The 27,872-nt window shown below is 36.2% G+C and overlaps 4 protein-coding genes and 1 long non-coding RNA gene across 11 annotated transcripts; 2 read left to right on the forward strand and 3 right to left on the reverse strand.

Moving 5' to 3' along the window:
- Nucleotides 1-2,377: 2,377 nt before the first annotated feature.
- Nucleotides 2,378-3,355, reverse strand: LOC112756665 (protein MAIN-LIKE 1-like). The gene is made up of 2 exons (XM_025805289.2): nt 2,566-3,355; nt 2,378-2,477 (listed from the first exon to the last, which is right to left on the reverse strand). Exons 1-2 carry the CDS (start codon nt 3,285-3,287, stop codon nt 2,378-2,380), a joined length of 822 nt encoding a protein of 273 aa, XP_025661074.2. The 5' UTR covers nt 3,288-3,355.
- A 2,951-nt stretch (nt 3,356-6,306) lies between these two features.
- On the forward strand, nt 6,307-26,278 carry LOC112756451 (uncharacterized). Of its 6 annotated transcripts, none has more exons than XM_025805045.3 (11): nt 6,307-6,325; nt 17,696-18,016; nt 19,619-19,844; nt 21,277-21,348; nt 21,435-21,584; nt 21,684-21,888; nt 23,057-23,280; nt 23,917-24,043; nt 24,154-24,444; nt 24,533-24,604; nt 25,725-26,278. In XM_025805045.3, exons 4-11 carry the CDS (start codon nt 21,320-21,322, stop codon nt 26,082-26,084), a joined length of 1,458 nt encoding a protein of 485 aa, XP_025660830.1. In that variant the 5' UTR covers nt 6,307-6,325; nt 17,696-18,016; nt 19,619-19,844; nt 21,277-21,319; the 3' UTR covers nt 26,085-26,278. The 6 variants fall into 6 exon arrangements, 5 of the variants coding, with proteins under 5 accessions (XP_025660830.1, XP_072075940.1, XP_025660829.1 ...); XM_072219839.1 differs by having other exon boundaries at nt 17,710-18,016; XR_011873892.1 differs by lacking the exon at nt 19,619-19,844 and having other exon boundaries at nt 24,533-25,223.
- LOC112756666 (SNF2 domain-containing protein CLASSY 4-like) lies at nt 6,354-8,853 on the forward strand. Its single transcript, XM_025805290.2, has 3 exons — nt 6,354-6,859; nt 7,348-7,500; nt 7,675-8,853. Exons 1-3 carry the CDS (start codon nt 6,482-6,484, stop codon nt 8,851-8,853), a joined length of 1,710 nt encoding a protein of 569 aa, XP_025661075.1. The 5' UTR covers nt 6,354-6,481.
- On the reverse strand, nt 9,736-12,437 carry LOC112756449 (uncharacterized). 2 transcript variants are annotated; one of them, XR_003179344.3, is made up of 4 exons: nt 12,276-12,437; nt 11,850-11,962; nt 10,431-10,637; nt 9,736-10,200 (listed from the first exon to the last, which is right to left on the reverse strand). It is a non-coding gene; the product is annotated as an uncharacterized lncRNA (long non-coding RNA). The 2 variants fall into 2 exon arrangements; XR_011873504.1 differs by having other exon boundaries at nt 9,736-10,235; nt 12,276-12,435.
- Nucleotides 13,837-16,085, reverse strand: LOC112756450 (uncharacterized). Its single transcript, XM_025805043.2, has 4 exons — nt 15,821-16,085; nt 15,186-15,307; nt 14,891-15,004; nt 13,837-14,423 (listed from the first exon to the last, which is right to left on the reverse strand). The coding sequence occupies exons 2-4, from the start codon at nt 15,204-15,206 to the stop codon at nt 14,142-14,144; spliced, it is 417 nt and encodes a 138-aa protein (XP_025660828.1). The 5' UTR covers nt 15,207-15,307; nt 15,821-16,085; the 3' UTR covers nt 13,837-14,141.
- Nucleotides 26,279-27,872: the final 1,594 nt, after the last annotated feature.

Raw genomic sequence — 27,872 nt, forward strand, 5'->3', positions numbered from 1 at the left:
AACATATCACATAATTCGAACCACACTGGTTCGAATTATATAGGGAGAAGCTGCATCAAGTAATTCGAACCAGGCTGGTTCGAATTACACATTTTGAATTCGAACCAGTCCGGTTCGAATTAGTGGTAGACAGTGCAGTATATATATGGTGCTAAACGTGAGTTGCTCTCATAGAGGGTGTAATATGGCTAGTGAGGAGAGTTTTGGGGTTTTGGTTCACCATAGAGGATCCATTAAGAGAAAAACTCGCTCCGGTGTGAAGTTCACAGATAAGGATCCTCTCTGTATCGTGGTGAAACCAACGACGAGCTATGATGATCTTGTTAGATCCGTGCTGATGAAACTCGGTCTGGAAGGTGCGAAGCGAGTGAAGAAGTTTTTCTATCGCATTCCAATCACTGTCTTGCAGGATACGGTGAAGTATGATTGCTTCACGATTGGTAGTGATGAGGACCTGCAAGTCATGTTTCTATGTCGGAGGCAGTTTCCCGAGGTTAGGACACCAGAGTTGTTGGCAAAGTTGGTTGATGTGGTATCCAGCTCAGGGGGTTCGAACCGGAATGCCACCACTGAAGCAGCGGCAGCCGGTTCGAGTTCAAGGCCTGCCGTTGCTTCTTCGTCCGTCCCTGTGTACGAGCCAGCGGTCGAACCAGTCGCCTCCCCGTCTTTTGCTGTTGATCTGAATGATGGAGTAGGCGACGTGGTAGGATCAGTTGATATACTGCCGAACGCTCTACATGGAGTTCTACCGGTTGGCGTCGGTGACGGAGTGTTGGGTGATGTAGAGGAGGACGACGTCGAGCCGGATATGATTGAGGATGACAGCGGCGACGAGGTTGGAGCGACTGAGGCTGCATTGGTAGTCGGTGGTTCTAGTTCTGGCACACAGCAGTATCCACCACATTTTTCCTCTTTGGACCTAGATGCCATGAGGCAAGAGGGTGTTTCAGGGCACTCTGTTGGATTCGGAGTTAGAGATGCTGAAGGGACTGCTGGTTTGACAGAGTTCCAGGTTGGTCAGCAGTTTCAGGATAAAGACGAGGCCCTATTAAGTGTGAAGACTTACAGCATCCGGCGGGGGGTACAGTACAAGGTTGTGGAGTCTGATCATCGCCGTTATGTGGGTAAGTGTTCTGAGTTTGGGAATGGGTGCACATGGTTGATTCGACTGAGTCTGCGGAAGCGCAAGGGCATTTGGGAGGTGAAGCGGTACAATGGACCTCACACTTGTCTTGCGACCTCCATCTCGAGTGACCACAGGAGCTTGGATTATCATGTGATTTCCGCGTTCGTTATGCCAATGGTTAGGGCCGATGCATCCGTCAGCATCAAGGTGCTCCTAAATGCCACGGCAGCACACTTCGGGTTTAGGCCGACTTACAGGAGGGTCTGGATGGCGAAGCAGAAGGAAATTGCCCTCGTATATGGTGACTGGGATGAGTCATACAACGAGCTCCCCAGGTGGGTTTTGGGAGTCCAATTGACGATGCCCGGTACTGTTGCAATCCTACGGACGAGCCCCGTTCGAGTTAGTGGACAAGTAGACGAGTCTCAAGCTTTTTTTCACAGACTCTTCTGGACGTTTCCACCGCTCATCCAGGCATTTCGCCATTGCAAGCCTTTAGTTAGCATTGATGGGACCCATCTGTATGGGAAGTACGGGGGTACTTTGCTCATCGCGATTGCACAGGACGGGAACTCCAACATTCTACCCGTTGCATTCGCACTGGTAGAAGGTGAGAATGCAGAGTCTTGGTCATTCTTTCTCTCCCACCTTAGACAGCACGTGACACCGCAGCCCGGTCTTCTGGTTATATCGGACAGGCATAACGGCATAAAGGCTGCGCTTGAGGCTCCGGACGGGGGTTGGTTACCTCCATCTGCATACCGTGCATTCTGCATTCGACACGTAGCGGCTAATTTTGCCCTTACCTTCAAGGGCAAGGATGCACGTAGGCTTCTAGTGAATGCCGCATATGCCAAGACCGAGGTTGAGTTTGATTACTGGTTTGATATTCTTCGGTCTGAAGACCCGGCCACTTCTGCAAATGGGACGGGAACCATCGATCGCCGCCTCTGCCGTCCTTCGACATCAGAAAGTCGATGTTCAGGGCGGCCTGTGGACGGGGCTGCACCCCTCCAAACTGCGGAAGAACTCTGTCTACCTGATGCCACTCTATGACGGCAAAGTAGATAAGCGATGTAACAGACCGCCACAGCACCATATGTCGAGGCTCCAAAACCTCGGGATGCACGACCTGAAGTACGTCAGGGCTACTGTAGGGCATCCAGATAAACTGCACTCAGAACGATACAATGTCAGGGCAACTCTTGATGCCAACTCGTAAATTCTGGTTAAATAAAAAAACTTATTAAGTTACATACTGACCTCTCTATCCTGCAACCGGTCTATCCATAGCCTCCACGTCTGAACTCTAGGACCCTTCTCGCTACTGGAAGGGATGTAACCTGACCACCTGCAACATGCACATGTGTTACCGCTACTTATATGTGTGCTTAGGGTATCCAATAGTAAATTGAAATAGACAAAGATTAGGGAAGTACCTCGAGGCCAGTGGCCAGCTGAACGTCTCAAATCCTGCAGGCCTAAACCGAGGAAATCGCCAGAAAATCCATGACTGAAGTAGCTGAAGTGGGCCCGCTAGCTTGATAACATTTCTGTTCGCCACACGGCACATGCACCGGTACAACCATGCCAGTGCTGCAGAACCCCAGCTGTAGGTCCCCATCTCCTCCAGCCTAGCTACAAACGGAAGCCATCTGATGTGAACGCGGTTACCCGACTTGTCCGCAAAAAGCTGCGTGCCCAACAACATCATGATGTACGCACGGGCATAACGACGCACAGTATCCTCATCAGCTCCCTCCGGGCACTCACCAAACGTCTCCTGAAACCAGCTGCAGTTGACCGCGTACTTCTGAACCTGGCTAGGAGGAGGTACCACTCCAAACAACTCCTCGAACCAAACCCAGGCTGGACGGCCACCCTCGATGTATATATGGAACTCTGATAGGCAGCCGCTGACGTAATGCCCGTCCACTGGCAAACCCAGCTGGTATGCCACGTCCTGCAGTGTGATAGTGCACTCTCCGAACGGCATGTGAAACGTGTGAGTCTCCGGACGCCATCGCTCAACAAACGCACTCACAAGGGCCTCGTCCAACCGGAACCATCTATCGTTCAACCTTGCAAGATGGTAAAGACCAGCCATCTGCAGGTACGGAACGTATCTGTCATCCAGGACCATGCCCTGCTGCCGCCGCATGCTCCTGATGCATCGCTGAGGCTGCGGAAGAAATGAGCCGCATTCTTAGAACCAGCTTAATTACCGGTGACAAACATAACCAACACGATAATTGATAAACGAAAAAATCTTACTATGTATAGACGCTTAAAAATACCAAGAACGAGAACAATTTGCATAAGAAACTTAAATTAGAAACCCCCATAGGCTACTGACATGAAAGATCTAACATTATAAAACCACAACTAAACCGCCTACATAAACCACTACTAGAAACCACTAACGTAAACCGTTAACGTAAACTGCTTACATAAACCACATACATAAACCAGTAACATAATCCACTAACATAAACCACTAACATAAACCACTAAGATAAACCACCAACATAAACCACTAACAAAAACCACTAACGTAAACCGTTAACGTAAACCGCTTACATAAACCACATACATAAACCACATACATAAACCACTAACATAAACCACTAACATAAACCACTAACATAAACCACCAACATAAACCGCTTACAAAAACCACAAACGTAAACCGTTAACGTAAACCGCTAACATTAACCACATACCTAAACCACTAAGATAAACCACTAACATAAACCACTAACATAAACCACTAAGATAAACCACCAACATAAATCACTTACAAAAACCACTAACATAAACCATTTACAGAAATCACTAACATAAACCACTAAAATAAACCACCAACTAAACCAATATCTTACTCGCATGCCAAACCACAAACTCACATGTACCGGTAAAACAAAGTTATTTCCGTACTAACCTCTTCGTTGATGACCCCAGCTATATGGGCGACTCCGTCCAACCGATATAACCGCGCCGAATCGTCTTCCATGAGCAGAATATTGCGTTCAGGTCTTTCGCGGACAGAATCTGGGTCGTTTTCTCTGAGATTTGGTGGGGCAGGGGAAGGTGAGAATGATTCGAATGAGCCTGATTCGAACTCCTTATATAGGCCATTCCCTAGTAATTCGAACCAGGGTGGTTCGAATTACTACCAATCTTGCTTAAGCGTAATTCGAACCAGGGTGGTTCGAATTACATGAAGAACACATTTCCCCCTAATTCGAACTGGAGAGGTTCGAATTACTTGCATAGGTAGTTCGAACCAGTCTGGTTCGATTTACATTCAATTTTTTCTTCGAAATTCGAACTGGTCTGGTTCGAATTACTTGAGGATGAAGTTCGAACTACCCTGGTTCGAATTACATAAAAATATGATCTGGCTCATTGCTGTATCGATTTTCAGTTTGGCTCATATAGGTAAATTTGGATTGATGTTGGCTTATTATAGTGTTTTGCCCTTCTTTTGGTGATAGAGTGAGAGTAGGAGAGGTCATAGAAGATTTTGTTTTTGATATTGGAATAATAACCGTGTTTTTTTAAAATGTGGGTTAATGGGGTATTATTCTTAAATATGAGACCGTTTAATTAGTTAAACAAAAATTGGACTGTCTAATTTATGAGGATACAGAAATCAGACTAAAGGATTTGTGAAATCGGACCGAGGAAATTGTGACGGTACAGAAATCGGATCGAGGAATTTCTGTTAAAAAAAATTAAAAAATTTGAAGTATAGAAATCGGACCCTCCAATTTATGTATCTTTCACACTTTCTAAAAAAACCAAAAATTACAATATTAAAGTATATCACAACTTTTATTTCATACATGCCAAGCTTATCAAATATAAAAAAATTTGAAAAGATAGTGTCAGTTTTTATTAGTACGATTTGGATTTGGCGTGAAACAAAATAAAAACCGAGACTTTTTAAGACTACTGTGTACTGTCAAGTTTACTCTGACTCTTACTTACCAAGTTACCATATTTGGAAAACCCATTACAACCCGATTTGCTTTGCTCTCTTTGGCGCCTTTTACATTAACACACAGTAGAGAACCAAGGCAGAATAGCTTTGCCATTGCCTGTCTTCTGCAACCTACTCTCTCTTTTTTTCTTTCTTTTTTTTTCCACGTTCCTTCCTCCCTAAGCTGTTCTACAAAAAAAAAAACGTTTTTCTGCGGAAGGCGAAAAGGAGCAGGAAGAAAGAAGAAAAATTAACGGAAAACAAAAAGGCTTCTTTTTGGTTCAGCATGGTGATGGTTAATGGTGTTGCTAGCAGAACAAGAAGCAAGAAGAAAGAGAGGTCTTTGAATCCGTCTCCGATTGGATCAGGATCCCAAAACGTGTTTCCTATTGATGGTGCTGGAACTTCTGCCAACGATCCTATAATCGTTGGTTTGAGTGATAGTAGTAGTGATGAAGGCACTGATAACAGTGATGAGGGCCGTGGAAGAAGTTTGGCCTGGGATTTTGGGCTTTCAAGTGAGTCAGAGGGAGAATTCAGCTTCAGCATCAACTTCATCTTCAGGCAGTGATGATAGTGGTTCAAGTTCTTTTGATGATGAGGATGAAGAGGAGGAAAAGGAGAAGAGGAGATGTAAGAGGAGGAAGAAGGAGAAGAAGAGAAGAGAGCCAACTTTTGAGTCTCATAGCAATAAAGTTTTGAGCTGTGACGAGGTGATTGTGGAAACTGAATGCTCTGGAATTCGCAAGAAGAATGGTGAGAATAAGAACAATTCATCCTCAACCGAGAAATAATGTGTTTGATCATCAACAAGAGAAAATGCTACCAAAGGATGCAGATTGTGCTAGTGTTCTCTTTGGAGAACGCAATATGGAGGGTTGTTCTTCAGAAAAGAATGAAGATAAGGAAAAGAATGTAGCCAAGAAACCGGTGGAGGTTTGTTCTTCAAAAAAGAATGAAGATAAGGAAGAGAATGTAGCTATGAAACCAGTGGAGGGTTGTTCTTCAGAAAAGAATGAAGATAAGGAAAAGAATGTAGCTAAGAAACCAGTGGAGGGTCTTCAATGAATGTGGCTAAGAAACCAGTGGAGGGTTGTTCTTCAAAGAAGAACGAAGACAAAGGAAACAAGGTGGCAAAGAAACCAATGCCGGCAGGGAATAGAGCACGGAAGAGAGTGGAAAGAACAGGAGAAAATGTTGGTGCTGATATTGAAGCCTCTTCCCAAAAGCGTTCGCGTCCATCCCCACCTGAGGAGGATGATTCAGAAAAGGATGAAAAGAAACTGGTAAAACAGAAGGGTCGTGAAAGTGTGTCTGATTTTGTGGCAAAGGACAAAGGGGACTCGCCGATGATCGATTAAAGAGTGCCGATGAATGATGAAAGAATGGAGAGTGCAGAGGAAGAGAAGGAGAACAAGAAGGAAGGAGAGGCTGAAGGAAAGCATAAGGCCGGGGCGGATTGCGAAAGTAGTTACAAAGAGAGGGAGCAACATAGAGTGACAACAAATCCATCTAGGCCAAAGGAGGCACCGTTGATTGAACTTCTTGCTGAATGCTTTCGGATTAAGCATTATCCAGATAATGTTCATAAGCAAGATACAATCTCAAAAGAACCAGCTCTCAATGTTCAGAGAAAATTTTTTGTTCCAAAGAAAGTGCCAATTGAAAAAACTGAATCTGAGAAGGAGAGGGATATGTTGTGGGAAGAAATGGATGCTTTGCTCAGACTAGGTGAAGTTGACTCCTTGGTAAGTCATTTTTCGGTTGTTGAAACACTAAATAAAATGTCTAACTTATAATCATATTGAATGTTGCATTTTGTATCTGTGTTTTTATGTGCAACAATAGTGGTAGGCGCATTGTATTATTTTCAATGATTGATTTAATTTTTTGAAATTTTGGTGAGTTGTTAAATGTTCAAAGAGTTGATGTAACTAGTAACGAGTCGTGTTAGGAGTAAGAGCTGGTGTGGCACTATTAGTTATGATAGTTAGTCTATATATCAATCATATACTGCAGTGTAAGAAAACAATTAAGATCACAATCTCATTGATCACATTTTCATTCTCTCTGATTTTTCATCTCATAGCCTTAGGCCTGATACCTTTATAAGTTGATGAAGGCCATTCACTAAATAGCCATTTACATTATAATTAAAACATATTACGGTCATAAGCTTCTTTTGATCTTTGACGTTCTAAAAGATATATATCATAATTTATGTTATGAATTGCAGGTTGGCTGTGTTGAGATTGTCGAAACGCAACAGAACACAGAGGCTCCAGCAACCCATTGTAAGCACAAGTTTGTCCATGATGAAGAGACTGGAATATATTGCATACTCTGCCATTGGATGGTCATAGACATAAAAGGCATGCCGGTACCCTTTGTAAGTAGACTTCATTGATGAACTAGGACATCAAGGTTGATGTGAACTATTATCTCTTGAACTATAATACTCACTTCATCCAATAATCAATGCTTAATTTTGTTAATTGATGCCTTGTGTTGATTTGAACTATGGGATGAGCTTGTTTGCATGCTTCTGTTGTACATAATACAGGTGAGTGAGTATCCAAGAGAAGGATCAAGAAAGAAGCTGCTATCTGATGGGCCTAATGGCTTATGCTTTGATGATGCTCCATTCGGTGTCCGAGAAGGTGGTTACTGTAACAAGGAAGGCACAGTTTGGGACCTGATTCCAGCAGATACTAAGCAAAACCTGTATGCTCATCAGCTTGAAAGTTTTGAATTCCTTTGGAAAAACTTGGCAGGAACCATGGAGCTTCCTAAATTGAAGAGTTGTGACTCGAACAGCACGGGTGGATGCATCATTTCTCATGCTCCAGGGACTGGAAAGACGCGGCTGACCATCGTGTTCCTTCAGACATGCTTGGAAGTGTTTCCAGATTGCCATCCCATGATTATTGCTCCTGATAGCTTACTGCTAACTTGGGAAGATGAGTTCAGAAAGTGGGACAATGAGATTCCGTTCCATAATTTGAGCAATCAAGACACTTCAGGAAAAGAGCACCTAGCTGCATGCAGCAAAGTTGGAGGGTCTGCTCCAAGCCAGGAAGATATCCAGATGGTGAAGCTGTATTCTTGGTTCAAACAACCAAGTATTCTTGGAATCAGCTACAGTTTATTTCAGAGGCTTACCGGCTTGAAGCGTGATAGAAGCTTGAAGGAGAATGCTGCCACAGGGGTCATGGGAAAAATCCTGCCTGAAATTCCTGGATTGTTGGTATTGGATGAAGGACACACGCCACGAAATCAGAGTAGTCAGATTTGGAAGGTTCTTTCTGAGATTCAAACTCACAAGAGAATCATCCTTTCCGGGACTCCTTTCCAGAACAATTTTCTGGAGCTTTACAATACAATCTGCGTGGTCAGACCGTGCTTTTCGGATACCATACCTCCTGAGCTTAAAAAGTTCTGCCAAAGAAGATTGATGCAAGAGAAGAAAGAATCTAAAGGTTTCAGTTGGGAACCAGTTTCTTCATTCAGAACTGAGAATCTAAATGATGAGAACATCAAGCAGTTGAAGCAGCTGATGGATCCATTTGTGCATGTTCACAAAGGCAGTATTCTTCAGAAGAATGTTCCTGGTTTGAAAGACTGCGTGGTGAAGGGGGATAACATGGTGCGCCATGGGAAACTGAGAGACTTGTTTGGTGACTGTGTGATGCAGCCAAATGACTGTGATTTGATTGATAATTTGGATCCTAAAATTTCCTGAAATTCAAGCTTAAGGTGGGAGTGGCTTCTTTGATAATGTTTATGTTGCTTTGCTGATTTTGTGCTTATCTTATACGTGTTCTATTATGGCTATTTTTCCATTATCTAATTCTTATACTCGAAATTGCAGTTGAGAGTTTCCAGTACTGAAGAGTGCAGCCATTGTGAACAAGTTGTCATGGAGAAATTAGCAGCAGGTTCTTAGTGCAGGGAGGTAATTATGGATTAATCTTAAAGTGTGATTGTCAGAGTCATTGGTTTTGGTTTACTTTTGCAACTGAGGATGAAGGGGGAAACCATATTGCCCTACTTCTTGAGCTATTTCCGTATTTTTTTTCTTTTGTTTTGACTTTATGTAAGTTGTGATTTTGCTGTAATCCACCTTCACTACCATTGTTGGGTGAAAGTGAAGTTTGAAACTTATTATTGAAGAGACAGTGATGCATTTTACATAAAGCAGGAACTGGTTACTCATCTCAGCAGAAAAGGAAGAGGACTTCAATTTGTCTTTGATAGTTCTGCTTTACTATGTTTCAAGTAAAGAACAAAAGGCAACCAACCAAGTCCATCAAATTACCACCATTATTGCTGCCTAAATTAGCATTTGACAATAATGAACTGAACAACAGCATTTTTGCATTATTATTTTTCTGGCTCAAGCATTCTCTTTTCTTCGTAAATAGAATGTAGAAGCTAACCATGACGTTTGGGAGAATGTAAATTCTTTCATCAAATGAAAAACATTCCTTTATATATGCTGTCTTCCATACAATATATCTACTTTTCAAGCAAAATTAAACTTGTGATAATTATTTATGGGGCAAAAGTAAAACTTTACTCTCACCTACATGACAAACAAGATTTGAAAATAAATTATCAGTGTTTTGTCAAACCAATTTTATCATTATTTCTGACAAGATTTGCATTTTGAGCTCATCAACGTTACAACGAAATGATAACAAAAATTACATGCTGTGGCCAAATTGATTGAAAGTTCAAAGGCGACGAACAAACAAGCTTTCATTGTATCTCCAATGTGAATGTAACAATAAAGATGTCAAAGATGCCAAGGTACATAAGCACTTAAGATTCAGCTCTTGTTGCTACGCTAAATCAATTCTGTGGTGCTTAATTGCTTAGAGGAGCCTGTAATGAAGCTTTTGCTGGTTTTCGAGTATGGAGGTGCGGCATAGATGGTGCCTAACATATTTTACAAGATTTACAGGCTTTATGAAGACTTCAACTTCCTCTATTTTAGCTGCGAGTTTCTTCACAAATTTGCTGTTACGCTTTGAGTGGTACCTTTCACTTCTCTTGGTTGTTCCATTGTATGTTTTATCTTCGCCATCTGCAGGCAAAGAAGTTCATGCACTTTTTCTTCAGCTACACAGTAAAAGCAATGAATCTTAGTAGTTAATTTAGTGCCAATTCCTATTCAAGAAGATCTACACTTAACCCTACCCATTTTCATCGACAAAAATGTTACTTGCTAGACACTGCCGTGGCTTTATTCTTATATAACCCGAACCATGAAAGATTCTAGCTGAAATATGAAATCTTGAAACAGATTTGCCTGACCTCATTTAGTCCCTGTTGTGTTTTGACAGATACATGAATAGCTCCATCAGGACCTGATTTCCGGTACTTCTCCAGCTCAAATTCTGTGGGAGATGGCTTTTCTGTTGCATAGACCACAGGTGATGGCTTCAACAGATCAAATTTGGATACAACATCAAGCCACAAATGTCCACTAAACCTTTCTTTGATCTCTTTGTATATTGAAAACTGCATAACCAAGTAACCAACCATCATCAACTGATGCTTTGTCAATATACATGGGAGTAAGAGTTACAAACATATGTAACATGTTTGATGCATAAAATATACATGCATGCCTTGAGGAGCGTTGTTTTGATGTAAATAAAGTTGACATGCTACAGAAATAGGATAGGACATAGGATACTTATTAATGTCAACTTGTTCGTCATTCTATAAATTTAAGGCACTTGATTATGTACACAATTATGTATTCAGCATATATGTACACACACTGATTGGAGTCTTGGGGATACTCCCAAGTAAATTTACACTACAATTAGTCCCATTTTAAGTTTCTTCAATTCTTTTTTCCTCAAACACCCAAATTCTACAATAAGACAAGAAGCAAGCCGTCTCCAACAAGGTGGAGTCGGGATCAAATAACATCATAGTGTTCTGTCTGGAATCACATTCATATTTGAACTATTAATATTTAAATCTCTTTTAATAATATCTCCTGTGATTTTCTTAGGTTTCTTGTAGCTCTAGCTACAGGATGACTGCGCAACAATATAAATTTAGTCCTCTTTCTAGTCTATTCAATTACACAAAAGTCTCATATCCTTTATTATTAATTTACAAATTTTGCATTAAAAAAGAACCCCAAATATTGAATTAACCAGGACAGTCTAAACCAGTTTTGATTGCATTAGGTTGGTTTAGTTTTTTTAATTAAAAAAACCAATCTAATCCTGAGAAAATAATTCTAATTGGCTGAATCAGTTTAGTTGTTACATCAAAATTGATCCAAACCAAGTCATAAACACCAATAATAAAAAGCATGACTGGAATAAAGTAACGCTTAACAGACAGACAAAAAAATCTGAAGGATGAACATCAAGTGGTCAATCGTAATATCTTTATCATGTAATTGTAGCTTATCATATATCAATATAGACCAAAAAGAGCCACAATGGACAATACTTCAAATACAATGGAAAATCTAAGGTAAAACTCTGAATTGTACATCTGAAACAAATATTCAAAGGATCATGAATACAGAAGCAATAAACATCTTAAAAACAAAATAAAAGGCTTTCACATACATCTAATTTAAAAGGAACCTGATGAGCTACATACAAAGTACATATTTCAATAATATTTATAGCCGGTAATTGAAAATTGAGTTTAAGCCTTAATTTAGTTATTTTATCAACTCAATTGTCATAAAAAGCACACCTGATCAGATGGTGAAGTGCCACACTCCCCAGAAAGGTCATGAACATATAAAACTGCTGTTGGAAGATGTGAAAGGACAGCAAGAGTCAACTTCTCTAAATAATTCCTGTCCTCTAAAAACCAGGAAAATAAAAGCATATAAATCATAAATTGAAGGACCTAAGTCATTTAAAACCACATTAGAACAAGGAGAAACAATGGCAATTTATAAGAAACAATGACAAATCAACTAATTATTACAGTACTGGATGCCAATGCCTTTGTATACCAGATAAGGAAACACCATGAAACATACATACATTTCAGGATTTTTTAATTAAAAAAGATTATACAATAACAAAGATCTTTGCACCTTTATGGAGACAATCTCTAACCATAATCAGGTGAAATGATTAATAGGGAAAACCCGAAAACTTTTGAACATACCAAGCCTGAAGAATTAAGGTAGAATGTCCAGGACACACCAGAAACAAAAGCAGCAAAATGCACACCATAACTCCTAAACAATGATCTGCAGAGATGCAGAGCAGGGAAGGCACGAAAATCATGAAACCTACCAAACTAAAGAGGACTAACTAGAATTTGAAATTGGATAGTGACGGGGAGGGTTGGCAAGCAGGCTGGCCCACCCTGCCCCCTATCCCGCCCGGCAAAAAAATCTGGGCCAAATATGCCGATCCATCCCAATTTTGGCGAACTGGCAAGTAGCCTACCAAAAATTATTTTTTAAAAATAATATTAAAAAAACAGTTTTCAAAAGAATTAAGCACTAATATTTTTTTTAAATGAAAAAATATTTTGAAAAAATGTTTTATTATTATATAATAAGTTACCAATATACCAAAAAACGTTTTATTGTTTCTTTAAATTTCTTTTTAGTTTTAAGTGTATAACTTTTGTAGAACAAAAAAGGTCACAAAAAAGTGGTGGCTGGCCTTAGGCAAGCTGTCTTTCGGGCTCAAATTCCATGCCCGACCCGCCTTTTATGACAAGTTGGCCTGGCAGGGTACCTTCAGACATTATTCTCCACTTTTATTTCTGTTCTTTCTCTGACTCACACTCTCTCAATATGGTATCTTAGTTTGTGTATCAACAATGGTGTTTTTTCAAATATTCTTGATTAGCCATCTCTCTCTCTCTCACACACACGTGTCTAAACAAAGCATATGTAGTAAGCACGATTATTAGCAAAAATGAAAATAAAAATTAAATGAAGCACCAACCAGGAAATCACTTCACAAAGGAGTACAGATTTGGATATTCTAGATTTTATCTATAGTTTCTTATCCATGTACTCTGATTTGTCAAAACCAATGAAGCAAAGTAATCTACACGTAATGAACAAGAGAGTAGTCTCCAATTCATATGAAGCTTTTTTTTCCCTCCTACTATTTAATTGCACTCAATTTGATTTAAGAGAAGACTTCAATTTGCAAAAAAGAAAGGACTTGAGGTGAACTTGAAATGAGCAAAAAATAAGAGCTTTTTATTTGACCACCCCTTTCTACCCAAAAATAAGAGTATGGTCCATATAGAAGAAACAGATTACAATAACCTCACACATTGCCATTTTCAACCCCCAAAATAAATCATTGGGAAAAAAAAGAGAGAGAGAGAAAGCACGTAACTGTAAAACTGCATGATTTTGAAGTTGAGAATGAAAGATTAAAAATAGTTTCGATGAAGTTGCATCTAAACTTAGTGGTTCCAATAAAGAAGTACTGAAAGAAACATAATTAATGAATCAATATCTCCAAATTGCACAAGAACCTAATGCATTCCACCATTTTTGATTGGTTATGTCTAAAAAACTACTGATGAAAAATTAATTTTAAAGCCCAAACTCATTTTTAAACAATGGAATTCCACAAAGCACTCAAATTTTATAAAGAACACTTAACACCAATAAGCAAGGTGCGGTGAGACAATGCCACGGAAAGAGAAAACCGCGAACATCCTTTAATGGTTTACAATCAATAGCAACAAGTAAACCACAAACTCCCACTATATATTTGAAGTATACGAGACACAAATACAAAGCCCAGCAATAACAATCATTGCATCCTAACACTATATAACAACATTCTCTCCAAAACATGTAGGGAAAATAGGAGAATGGAGACCAACAATTCAAACTACCAAGACCTTAAAAGAGAAAAATGAATTAAGCATCATAAAACAAAACCGCATGAACCCGACTATTTCAACAGACATTCTCCAACAAGAAAGCTTTCAGCTACTGCATAAATCATAATAGATAAACTTCTACTGCTGCTTCCAAATATCAGGTTATTAAACTTTGTAGGAGGTGGCACCAAGGATTCCACCATGGTTAACCATTTCATAGGTCTCTCCAAGGATTGGATTAAAAGGCTTCCATGTTTTTTGGTATGCATAGTACACAGATATAGCCGGAAAGATGGCGCTCGATGGAAATGTAGCTGAGATGGAGAATCCTGATGATGCTGCAACAGAGAAAGGAGGCAACAGGGTAGCAGTGATTTGGTTGTGCATTTTCCATGGCCAACCGGGTAGTCCTTTGGAATGATCTATGCTGATCCTATCAGCTCTCTCCTGCCATATATTTCAACATTCCTTTGAAGCCAGGATACAAAGATTTTTGCTGCATATAATAAAGCATGCCATCATGGAATTGATTACACTAGACAGTTCAATTTCAATGGATGCAGAGTGTTGCAACGTCTGAACCTTCTATGGATAGTATGTGAAAATATAATGTTGCTGAGCTCTTTATTATTCATCATTTTGTTTATGACTGACACCAAATAATATTTTCAGGCACTTTTTTTAAAAAAAAAATTGAAATACGAAAATTAAATGATATAAACACACACAGATACAATTCCCTTTATATCCAACAAGATCGATTGGCCAAAATTTCACAAAATTCATTACTTATACCTGAACATAAAAATCAACTTCTAACTTTAGGTATCATTCAAACGCATTAATGTGAAGTACTTGAAGGAAATGTGCAATCAACTCCAATTCGAAAATGAGATATCAGATAGCAAATTTACCTGATTGGGAAAGAAACTAGGATTCACGCCATTCCACGGAGAAGGATGCTCTTCAGTTGCAACCAGCCTTTTTGAAGATAGCTTACCAATTACCGAATTAACATTGGTTTCCACCTACAAACGGAGAGAGCCCGACATGTTATGATCACTAGGTAGGACAAAGACGTGAAGAATTAATAGAACTATACAACAAACCTTCAAAAAGAGAAAGCCATATTTGAATGAAGGCTTGTGAAAGCATAATTTTGAATGAACCTTAAAAAAAGTGAAGATTTGATTTGATGTTCAACTATACCATTGTTCTTCCAGTATGCATGCTGTAAGGGACCCAGGGGAACCGGAGTTTCCCCCTGTTTTCTTTCAGACCATGTCCTGGAGTTGCTATGCCCAAATTAAGTTCAAGATTAGGACTGCCACCTGTAGAAAACAAACACAAAGGATGTTTGGTAATAGATTGTAGCCAATGAAGTGTATTCTATGTAAAGTATTTGGTTTCACCAACCACTTCACTAAAATTGAATTTTTGAAGAGATTTATTTTTTGAATTGTTCTGTTTTTGTCCTGTTCAGGTGGATTCTATTAGTACCAAAATTTTTAGAGATTTTGTTTTTTTTCAGAGATTTTGTTCATGATTGAAAATAGCTAAGTGGCATCTTGCAGTGCATCACTTAGAATTTGTGAAATTAGTTGTGCATTAAGACACTATGCAGCATTTGAAAAATGAAACTATTGTCATCTAAATTAATTTTTCTATTAAGAAAATTGCATTCACAGTTTCAGAAACATATGCAGATAAAATAAGAATTCAACAATTTGTCAAAATTAACAACTAATATCAAATCACATAAATCAAACCAAATTACCCTAATTACAAAAATCACACCAATGCTATAATAATTCAAATCACAGAAATCATAGGGAGGGAATTACCCGAAGGGAGAGGCTGACAACAGTGACGAAGAATGAGGAAGACGGAACCAGGAGGAAGGCGACGCTCTATGACGCAACGATGACCTCGATTGCAAGACCAGAGAGGAGATAGGGAGAGATATTGAGTGCGACGCCACAGTGAGACATATGAGAGAGATCGAGCTCCGGCGGAAGAGAGCGAGACAGAGAGAGTCAATAGGAAGAGGAGAGAAGAAGACGAAGAATATGGAAAACCTGCCGATTCAAAGAAAGGGTTTCTGAAACCAGAGATGAAGAGTAAATGTGATTTTTGTTTTTTTTTTTTTTATATGTTTTTTGTTTTGCTGTTTAAATTATTTGAAATTATAAAAGAGCAATGTTAGGGGCTATTAATTTTTGTGATTGTTAGCCATTAACTAATCATTAATGATGATTTGATGGTGTGAGATTGGTGTGAGATTTCCATCTAATGGCTCACCTTTCTCTACATGCTGGCCAAAATTCAATAAAACTACTGGTCCCTTAGACTTTTTCGTTATAAAATTATGATTAATTGAATTCTAAAATTTGATTAATTTAAAAGAGTATTTTTGTCTAATCAAATAAAATAAAGATATGTCACCAAAAAAATAAAATAAGGATATTTAAGATTTTTTATAAAATTAAATAAAAATTATATTTTTATTTTTATTTAATTAAAAAGGGTATATTAGTAAAAGTAGTGATATAATATATATTTAAAAAAGAAAAATTTAAATGCTGATGTGGAAAATAAATTCCACGTAACTTGTTACTACTTGTCTATATTTTTAATGTATGGATACGTATGAATTTATCATCTTACGGTAGCAAACACCTTTTTAATATTGATTAAGAGATAAATTTGTATATTTTCGGTTTAAAAAATGAATTTATATTTTAAATGAATTTTTTTCATGTTTTTTGATAAATTATGTTTTATTCATATAAATATTTTTTACTTAAAAAAAATAAAAAATAATTCCAACCGAATTTCATCCCAAACAAACTTAATAATATCCATTTTTATTGCATAAAGCCATAATGAAAACTATTCTCAGAAATTTGCCAAGTTTAAGTTAGCCAATTAGCCATAACCACTCTTGTAAAGCTGCTCCCTAATTAAAAATAAAAGCTAAAAACTGTTGTACCTACAATACATTGTGATTATAGCAAAGTTTTTAAATCGAATCGGTCATCAAACCGTTCTAACTACTGATTTATTAGTTTAATTGGTTTGACTGTAGTTCAACAAAAAAAATTATTTTTAATAAAATAATACATAAAATATAAATACAGAGTAAAACATAATTATAATCTAATATAAACTTTAAAATATCATCAAAAGTAAAAATATTACTTAAACCACAATATTATGATCTCTTTCAAAATACAAACTCAAAAGTCAAATTAAAAAAAACAACCATAAAATGCCATATGATAAACTATTTAAGATTATTCACAATCCTACACCACACAGTCACAGTTCATATATTAACTGACAACAATTATTTAAGATTATTCACAATCCTAAACCACACAATAATGAAAAATTACAGTTCACAAATTAACTAATAACCCAGCAACTTTAACTCCACACAACTAGAGGTGGCAGGAGTACCCGAACTCGGAGGTTCCCGACCCGCCCCTATCCGGTCGGGACAGGTAATTACCTGCTCCAGGTGCTGGGCGGGTTTTTTTGGGGCGGGTGCACTAGCGGGACGGGGCAGGGTCGGTGCTGGGGTGAACCAGCTCCTATTCGCCCCGGAGTATATATTATATATTATAATATAAAATAAAATATATAATATAAATATATAAAAATTATTAAATATAAAAAATATATAAAAGAATTTTATAGTTGTGGGCTTGTGCTAGGGTTTCACGTTCAGAGTTTCACTCTTGACTCTTCAAAATTAAAATCCTAATTTCTTCTCCAGTTGAGCTTCTTCTTCTCCAACCCCGCTGGCTACCGTCGTTCTCAATCTTAGAGAAGGGCTTCGCCTCCGTTCTCCGTCCGAGAGCAGAGCTTCGCCGCCGTTTTCTGTCTGAGAGAAGAGCTTCGCAACCGTTCTGCATCTGAGAGCAAAGCTTCGCCGTCCTCCTCCATCCTTCGCCGTGAGCCCGTCGCCGTCGCCGTCGCCGTCGCCGTCGTTGTGAGTCCGTCGCTGTTTCTGCATCCTGCAAATCACTAGATCTGTAAGTTTCTCTTTCTCTTTCTCTCCTATTATGAATCTGCAACTAAACCCTGGAACTAGAACACTGGATCTGTAACTAGAACTCTGTAACTGTGAGTTAATATACTACTATTTGATGTTGATAGGTCAGGTTGTTCTGTTTATCTGAGTCATGTTAGGAGGTGTTTGCAACGTTCATACTTATATTGTTTCTACCGTGGCTAGATATATAATGTTTATTCTGGATTTTCTGGTTTTACATTAAAATTTCATAATGATATGTGCAATGGCTACGGAACACAGAGGTAGAGGAATGTCTCTACCCACACCCACACCCACACGAACAAAGAACCTTTTCCTTTTTTCTCTATTAATAACTGTTAACTCATCATTTACATATTAATTATTAATTAACAATATACATCATTCTAAATAAATAGCTGATGGATAGGGATGAAATACTATTATTGTTTTCTTTATGTAATGAGCTCTATTATTGTTCGCTTTTGGCTTCGATTCAATTTTCATTTATCAATTATTTAAAGGAAAGTTTGTGATGTACATTGAGACATCCAATTTGCACGAGGGCCTCTGTTTTGTTATCTTGTGTTTTTTATCTCTTGGCAGAAATTCATTACATTTTTTCTTTTATTTTCTTCTTCTTCAATGACATTATAGCTTCTCCTTTTAATAATTGCCACTCCTACTTCAATGACAACATTAGACAATAATAATCATATTTTCATTCTAGAATGATATGCATCAAAGGAAGAAAAGATCCTTCTTATTATTGACAAATCATGTACTTTGAATTATTATTGTTCTGTTTATCTGAGTCATGTGCTTATGAATTATTATTGGCAACTGAATCTAGACAATTATTCATTCTAATAATTTAAAGTCTTATACTATAATAGCACTTAATTATTTTTTTCCCTCTGCTTTACATTTACCCCTCATGTGCTTGAATGACGAAATACTTATAATTTATAATACTATATAGTGGTGTGTTGTGTTATTATTTGTTTCAACTTATATTAAGAAGACTAATATGCTGTTTATTGTCATCATATATTACTTGAATTATTTTTGTTTGTTTATATTGAAGGCTATTTTATGAAGATGTGAAAAGTGATAAAAAATAAGGATTGAAGGCTATTTTATATCTAATATTGTAATTTCTTTATTATGTTGTTAAATTTATAGTGATCTAACACTAGCTTTTTTTTTTAAATTCAAGTTATTTGAGCTAATGACATTGTATGAATTTTATGTCTGTATTATAATTTATCAATGAATTTTAAATTTTTGTCTTCATTTATATATGAATATGTAAAAATTAAAATGATATTGATTTTTATAGCGGCGGGTAGGGGCGGGGCGGGACGGGTATCCGCAGGGGCGGGTTAGGGTACTGTAGTTTACTACCCGCGGGTAGTGATAGGGCGGGTAGTACTTGAATAAAAGGACGGCGGGGCGGGGTCGGGTAGGCCAAAAACCCACCCCTACATGCCCCACTGCCACCCTTACACACAACGGCTAAATGCGAACCCAACCCTCCCATCACCCTCCAGCTCCTCCTTCCTCTTACCGTCATCGATCTCACTCCCTCACCTTCGTCCAGCTCCGGCCGCCGTCGCGGAAACGAGCTTCGAAGCCACCGTCGTTATTGTGCAGCTTTGTTCCACCATCGTGCAGCTACTGTTTCAGCTTTGAAAGCACCGTCGCGCAGCTCTGTTCCATCGTCGCCGGCGCTATCTCTGTTCCACCTGTCATCCCTTCGGTCGTGCCCTTGTCCCCCCTCTTGCTTAGGATCTGCTCTGCTCTGTTCTAGGGCTTCTAGCTTCTAGGTATTCTTTTTTAATAATAATTGTGGAATAATTGTTGTTAGTTAATCTGTGAACTTGTTATGGGTTGAATAACTGTTGAATAAGTGTTAATTAATCTGTGAATCTTGCTGTTTTTACTGTGAATTACTCCATTGTTAATGATTCTGATAATTCATCCGCAGAAGGTGATGGGGTCTTCAGGCTTGAATCCTTTGAAACTAAGTGTTGCATGTGGGGTATGCCTGTTTTGTGTCTTCTTCACTGCTGTGCTCTGTTGACCGTTGTGCTGTGTTTTTGTGTTCAATTAAAATTTTCTTGAGAATTTAGCTTTGCCATGCTTTGATAAATTGTGCCAATTATGCATTTCTTGAAATTGGTATGTCTCTGTAGATTCTAAATAATGTGTTTCATGTTTCTGATTTTGATAATTTGAGTAGTTTATGAAGCATAGTTCACTGTTATTGTAAATGATTTGGGACTGCTTTTGAGGAGTGTATGAAGCAGATTATTGCTGTGTTTGGAGTTGTATATTAATTAAATTAGTTAATTTGTTATTTGAGCCATGTTACAGCTTGTTGTTAAATAAAGTTTAAAGCTTCAATATCCATTTATTAGTTGGCTATGTTAATATTATTAATAAAGATGATTTGGAGAGGGATTGTAGAATTTGTCACATAGGTTTGGAGAGTGATAGTTCTGAGTCTGATGTTCCAATTGAATTGGGTTTGTGCTTGTAAAGATGATTTTGTTGCTGCTCACAAAGTATGTGCCGAGACATGGTTTAAGATTAAGGGGAATTTGAGTATAAATCCCATCTTTACTTTATTCTGTTTAACTGCAAAATTTGGTTTTTGATATGTTTTAATGCTGAATTTGATTGATTCTGTGGATATTTTAGACACCTTTTTGTTTATGATTCATGGAATTGAGAATTGGATTGTTTGGTATTGCTCTATATGTATACTTGTTCTATGTCTTGGTGCTGAGTTTGACAAATATTCTCAATTACTTACAGCTATGGTTTCCTTCTTGAACGGGATTTTATTTTTCCAAAAGAAATCATAGAGAATTAGGGTCGTGAATTGTTTAACTGAGTGACGAGTGTAAAGCTGAAGATGATGATGACAGAAGTGCTTGGGAACATTAAACATATATTTGAAGAGTGTTTCAAAAAAAACTTGAGTTTGTATTTTGATAAGATCATATGGTTTTGATTGATGACATTTCATGTAGTGTTTTTAAATTTGGAAGATATTTTAAGATTCATATTTGACTATAATTATAGTTTAGTATGTATATTTATAATTTATTTATTATTTTATTTTAAAACAGTTTTTCCGGTTGAATTACGGTTGGACCAATAAATCAGTGAACCAGTGATTAGAGCGGTTCGATGACCGGTTCGGTTCTCAGAACCTTGCATTTGAGAATTAATTTCTTTTACTAATTTCAGGTTCAAGAACCAAGACTTCCGTCGTCTTCTTTCAACGTCAAAGATGTGGGCCCTTCGTTGTCTTCCTCTCAGGTAACTGTCTTCTTCCTCTTCCTTTCTCTCTATTTGTCTTAGCCTCTTAGGGGCTGATTGTTTAATCGTGCGAGTTCTTTCTATAGGAATCGAGTATTGAGAGCTTCTTACTCCAAATCAATATCAGCTACTTGGGTAGAAGATGATTTTGGAACTTCCAAAAGGGTCTTAACTAGGGATGAAGACTTCAAGTCAAACTTTCGTCTTCCTGTTTCAGATCTTTCTCCGTCACATATGTGGGCTTTTCATCGAGCTTCTCTAATCCTAACCCTAATCTCTTCCTCTTCCTCTTCCTTTCTCTCTATTTGTCTTTAATTGTGCGAATTCTTTCTTAGGAATCGAGCATTGAGAGCTTCTTGCTTCAAGTTTTACCGTTCCTGGCATGCCTCCTTGAATTTCACTATGACTAGGCGCCAATTTTCTGGTAGCACGACAGATCAGGATGAATCCAGTGATGATGAATCAGACAAGATGGACAAGGGGGTTGAAGAAGGGAAAATACCAGTCTATATCCCTTGGAAAAGCGCGGCGTTGTTTAAGGTAATTGGATCAAACTATTATTAGCTCCCCATAGATAGAACATAGCATTAAAAGTATTCTGCTAGTAATTAAAACTATTAGATTTGTGGTTGGTTTTGTGTAGTACCTGAAGGAAACTGAACGTTTCCCCATAAATAGAACATAGCATTAAAAGTATTTTGCTAGTAATTAAAACTAGAGTAATTATCCAAATCAGTCCCTAAGGATTTTAGAATCGGACATTCTAGTTCCCAAGGAAAATTAATACACAGATCAATCCCCAAGGTTTTACTCCGGTAGATAAATCAGTCCCCAGTTCATTTTCCGGCAGAGTAATTACCCAGACCCAGATCAGTCTCCAAAGATTTTAAAAAAGGACACTTTAATCCCCAAGAAAAACTAATGTACAAATCAATCCCCAACGTTTCTATCTGTTGGATATAATAGTCCTCCGTCCAAAAATAAAATAAAATAAAATAATTACTATTATTAATTGCACAATAATATTGTACTATATTTTTTGTATTTTTTGGACAAAAATAATGATAAATTTATTCATTAGATTCTTAATACATTTTTTTAATACATATTTTTTAATACAAACATTTTTTTTTACATAGCACATCTTTTAATTATATTAAATACAAAAATAGCAAATGATTTTAACCTTGAATTTCTTGTAGAATAATTTCTAATAATTTTATTATTATTATTGTTATTATTATTATTGAGTGACTATATATATATATAACGAATAAATTTATCATTATTTTTTTCAATAAATGCAAAAAAATATAGTATAGTATTATTGTACAATTAATAATAATAATAATAATAATAATAATTTTATTTTATTTTTGGACGGAGGACTGTCTAATAGAGTGAAACGTTGGGATTGATTTGTACATTAATTTTTTTTGGGGACTAAAATGTCTATTTTAAAAATCTTTGAAGACTGATTTGGGTAATTACTTTGCCGGAGAATGAACTGGGGATTGATTTGTCTGCCGGAGTAAAACCTTGGGGATTGATCAGTGTATTAATTTTTCTTCAGGACTAAAATATCCGATTTTAAAATCCTTTAGGACTAATTTGGATAATTACTCTTAAAACTATTAGATTTTACTGAAAAACCATTTATTTGAATTAATAATACATGTTGGTGCTTATTTTATTTGAAATTATGCAGATGTCTAACAGTGACAAAAGAAAAGGAAAACAAAAGATGACATCCAACAATAAAATAAAAAAGGTGAAATTGACACGACTTGCTGAAAGTTTAGAAGAACCAATAACATCCAATTCTACCACTACTCCATCTGCTACAACGGCCAATACACTTTCCTCATTACATGCGTCTTCAAATGTTGAGACAAGTCAAAGGAAGCTAAAACTGGACTTGGCAGGAGAAGGGTACGTTTATATAGAATAAATGTACATAACAATTAAACTACTTATTAATAGAATAAGAAAATAGATACTTATTCAGATATAAAGAATAAACAATATAATGATTGAATAAGAAATTAAATATTATTTCTTAAAAAATAAACAGATCCTGAAAATCTTTATTAATTTGTTTTGAATGGGTCTTATTAGTTATTATTATATCTCAATCTCAATGATATATATTTCTGATTAGTTATTAGTAGTTTTTAAGGGTATTATAGCATTTTCTGGTAATTACAAATGACTCTTGAGTTTCCCCTAGTTTTGTATTTTTTTATATATTTAACATTTAACCATGACAAACTGCTTTGTAATATACCATTGTTCATTAATTTATTGATGTCCACTATAAGAAGATTTCACTCCTTTGGTGCTTGATCTGTTGTCATCAACAGATTTTGTTTTGTGTTTTGTGGGGATAGATTTACTTCCTTAACAATTTTTTTGGATTTAGGATAAATTTATTCTGTTTTTACTATTAGAACAGGGCCTTATCAATCTAAGTTTACTTCCTTAACACCATACAAGACTACAATAATTTTATATTTTGAAGTTAACCTTTTATATTGTATTCCGATTGATATTAAGTAATATCTACAGATTTTTACCTTCACTTACCGCGGCTCATGCAATTTCGGACATCATTAAAGGGCATTACTCTCAGCCGTGGCCTTCGTGGAAAAAGATACCAGATGCTACTAGGAAATTTTGGTGGGAAAAGTTCAAAGTAGGTTTTAGAGAAACGTTTAATCTTTGGTAGATTAAGAATTAGTTCTAAGTTTGAAAAATATAATATATATCAACTTATAACTATTCTTGCTTGTGTTGATTATCCAGAGAAAACATCAGTTTTTTCCTCCAGATCTTTATTGGGCTCGAAAAAATTTTGAGAGGCGAGGTGTGGCGTTACTAAAAAATTTGTTGGGAAAAGCTCGTACAAGTCGTGTCAAACCTCAATGGATAGAAGATGGTGTGTGGGATGCTCTCTGTGCTTATTGGAATACTGACACTGGGTTTCTACAAAGGAGCACACAAGGCAAGTCAAATCGAGCATCTGGTTGCAGCGGATTTGGAGCGGCTCTTCATACTGCTGGCCCAATTTCCGTTATCCAACACAAAACTAATATGGTGATGTTATATAAAAACTTAGATCTTTTATGTTATAATTTACACTTCAATTGGTAGTTGATACTCGTAGGTTTTTTAATTTACACAGTTAGAATTGTTTGCGAAGACCCACAAACACAAGGATGAGACATGGGTGGATAAGAAATCAAAACATGTTGCGGTGAGTCTATTTTAATCAAAATATATTTCTCTCCCTCTGTATATATTATTTTAATGTTGCATTAGGGCTAGTGTTTCAGCTCATAGGGCTGTTCTGTTATTTTTTATCAACATATATGCCCCCTCTGTAGTTGTAATATTTATAGGGAATGCAAATATCATCATATTGTATTGGTGCTGATGTGCATTAGTTGTAGCATCCTTTTGGAAATTCCAATAGACAGAGGCCTTGCAAGTTGTAATTAAACTATAAATATAAGAGGGAATGAAAATATCATGTTAGTAATATAAAATCAGCCATATTCATACACACAAACACAATTATATATTCTTCTTCGCAAAGAATATATGCATTTATTTACTAGTTACAAGTCCCACCCCATAACTTACTATAAAATCACATGGCATGCTAAAATAATATCATAGAAGATATAAACAATTAAATGAGATGAGTTTTAGTTGTTGTGATGTGGGAGGTCATCAGCAACAAGGAGGTAGAAAAGTCCCATAACACCACTATGCAGCTTAGTGTTGCTGTAGTCAACCTCCAAAGTCAAAACTTCACCATTAGAGATCTTGATAGAGCCAGGTTGAGGGTAGCAAGTTGTCATTCCCACCAGGTACCCTTTCTCACTTCCTGCTTCACTTCCATTTCCATATTTTGGTAGTGAATTGCATATGACTCTTCCATCCTGAAATTAGTTAAAGTAAAATTAGTTTGGCAAAAATATTGTTTAGGAGTTAAACATCAACCACCAAAGAACATTTATGATTCTATGCGATAACATGAGTATAGTGATGCTCATAGCTAATCCATAGCTAATCCCGTGTTATGATTCTATGCAACTTGTTTTTCTTTATCTTTATAGGTGGAGTATCTAACTAATTCCCATGACTGTTGACATTTATCATTAGCAACTGTGAACTTTGAACTGTTTATTTGACCGAATCCTCCAAGAACTTAATGAGTCTTTGAGCTTTGTAATTGTTACTTAACATGCTTTATTTTTAGTTTTCAAAGATGGCAGGATGAATTTAATTTTCATTGAGTCTTTGAGCTTTGTAGTTGAGCACTTAACATATACTTTAATTTTCTGCATGCATGACGGGATGAATTTAAGAATGCTATAGAAGAGGCTATACAAAAAGTATCTGAAGAAGGAAGTAATGCACCAAATGAGATGGATGTGTGGTATGAAATAGCCAGATTTAAAAAGGGAAGAATTCATGTACTTGTAATAAAATTCAACAAAAAGGGCTCCAGAATGTTAGAACATGAAGAAGTAATGAAGAGAATGCAAGAGTGGTTGCAAATGTTAGAACATGAAGAAATAATGAAGAGAATGCAAGAGCAGTCGCGAATGCAAGAAGAGAACACTGACTTAAAAACTAGGTTGGAAAAGACAGAAAGAAGACTTGAACTCATTAACAAGCTTAATGTTAAAATTCCGATTTCTCAACTAGAAGGCGGACAAATATAGGAGATGATGAAGATGGTGAACGTACATCTGAAGAGTGATTAGTAGTTTGTGATGCTAGTTGGTTAATAGAGTTTAAATGATGTAATTAGTAATATGAGAGTGTTGCATACTTATTATTGTTGTCTATGATATTGAATTGATGAGTTGTTTTGGTTATTGTTCAAGTGTGTTATGATATTTTGGTTATTGTTTAAGTGTTATTTACTTTTATGTGTTAAAAGTGTAGGTTTTTAGTTGATGGTTTTTCAATATTTGATGGTATAAATGTAAAAATTTAGTAAAAATGATAATTAAAAAAAAAAGACTAAAATGCTTGATTGACAGGTCCACACTTAGCGACTGAATTAGAGACTGAAATGTTGATCCCAAATTAGCAATCGATTTAGTGATCGAAATAACGGTCGCGAATTGGATACCGAAATACTGGTCACGAATTAGTGACCGATTTAGCGATTGAAAAGTTGGTCGCTATTTAGCGACTGATTTACTCAGCGACCGATTTAGTGACCGATATTCTTTGGTGAGGGTTTGGTGGCCCTGAACACAAATCGGTCACTATTTTCTTATTAGCGACCACCCAAATAGGTCGCTAATCCGGTAATTTCTTGTAGTGTTGTGTTGTGTTATCAAAGCGTTTGTTCTGTATTTAGTTTCATAAATTAAATTATAATTTAATTAATATAATATTTTAATTATTTTTTAAATTATATATTGTTTAAATGTAGTTGGTCTTTTTATATTATATAATTATTTATTATTTTTAACTCTAAAAAAATTCAAAATTTAATTCCTGTGCATTATACTTTATAACTTCTCAACGTTAAAAAATTGATAATAATTTTTTAGATGCTAATGAGTCGAATAATAATTTTTAATAAATTTTTAGAAATAATTTATTATTTTATTTTAAATTCATAAATATAAAAAAATGTAAATTTTTTGAAATTTGAACTAAAATACCAAAATTAGATTTCTATTCTTATTATTTTGATCTTTTTAAAATTTTATTTAAATTTAAATAAAAATATTTTTTTATTGGTATTTGTGTTTTAAAATTAATAAAATTAATGAATAATACATAATCCATTAACTTAAAAGTAAGATTTATTACTTATATAGTTAGGATAAACATAATAAATCGAATTAAGTTGATTCGATTTATTACTGATGCAATATATACATGGTAAATTAAATCAACTTAATTCGATTTATATAAAAATATTTAGGATACGGCGTATAACTAATTCTAATTTAAAATATTTATGTAATTTTAAACTTTATTTATTTTATTAGCCTAAATTACTCTACTTTTTAAAAGTAGAGATTTAAAATTAGATTCAGCCACTCAATTTCAAAAATAACATATACTAGAGTCAAAATATTTCTTACGTATAGCTAGTAGAAAATGTGATTTATCATTCTAATCTTATACGTTTAATTTAAAAAGATATACCTTGGTCAAATATCATTCATTGAAAAACGACATCTATATGTATACATTGAAAGCTAAGAGAATGCATAAACGATTCTAATATAATTTAAAAATTGTTTTAATTAAACAACAATTATTTTATAAAAATTTCTAATTAGTAGAGTAATATAACACTTTCATGATGCCAATAGGCATTTACTCCGATTCTCATTCTAAAAGTTACATTTTGGAATAAAAAATTGTAAAGTTTGAAGAATTCGTTACATCGTGAATTCACGACGTAAACCAAAAAGGTTTTTTTTTGGATGATAACCTTTGGTTTAGATGGGAGAACTTGCATATAATATTATTAGTGC

The sequence above is a fragment of the Arachis hypogaea genome, chromosome 16 (assembly GCF_003086295.3).
Source record: "Arachis hypogaea cultivar Tifrunner chromosome 16, arahy.Tifrunner.gnm2.J5K5, whole genome shotgun sequence".
Classification (NCBI taxonomy): Eukaryota; Viridiplantae; Streptophyta; class Magnoliopsida; order Fabales; family Fabaceae; genus Arachis; species Arachis hypogaea.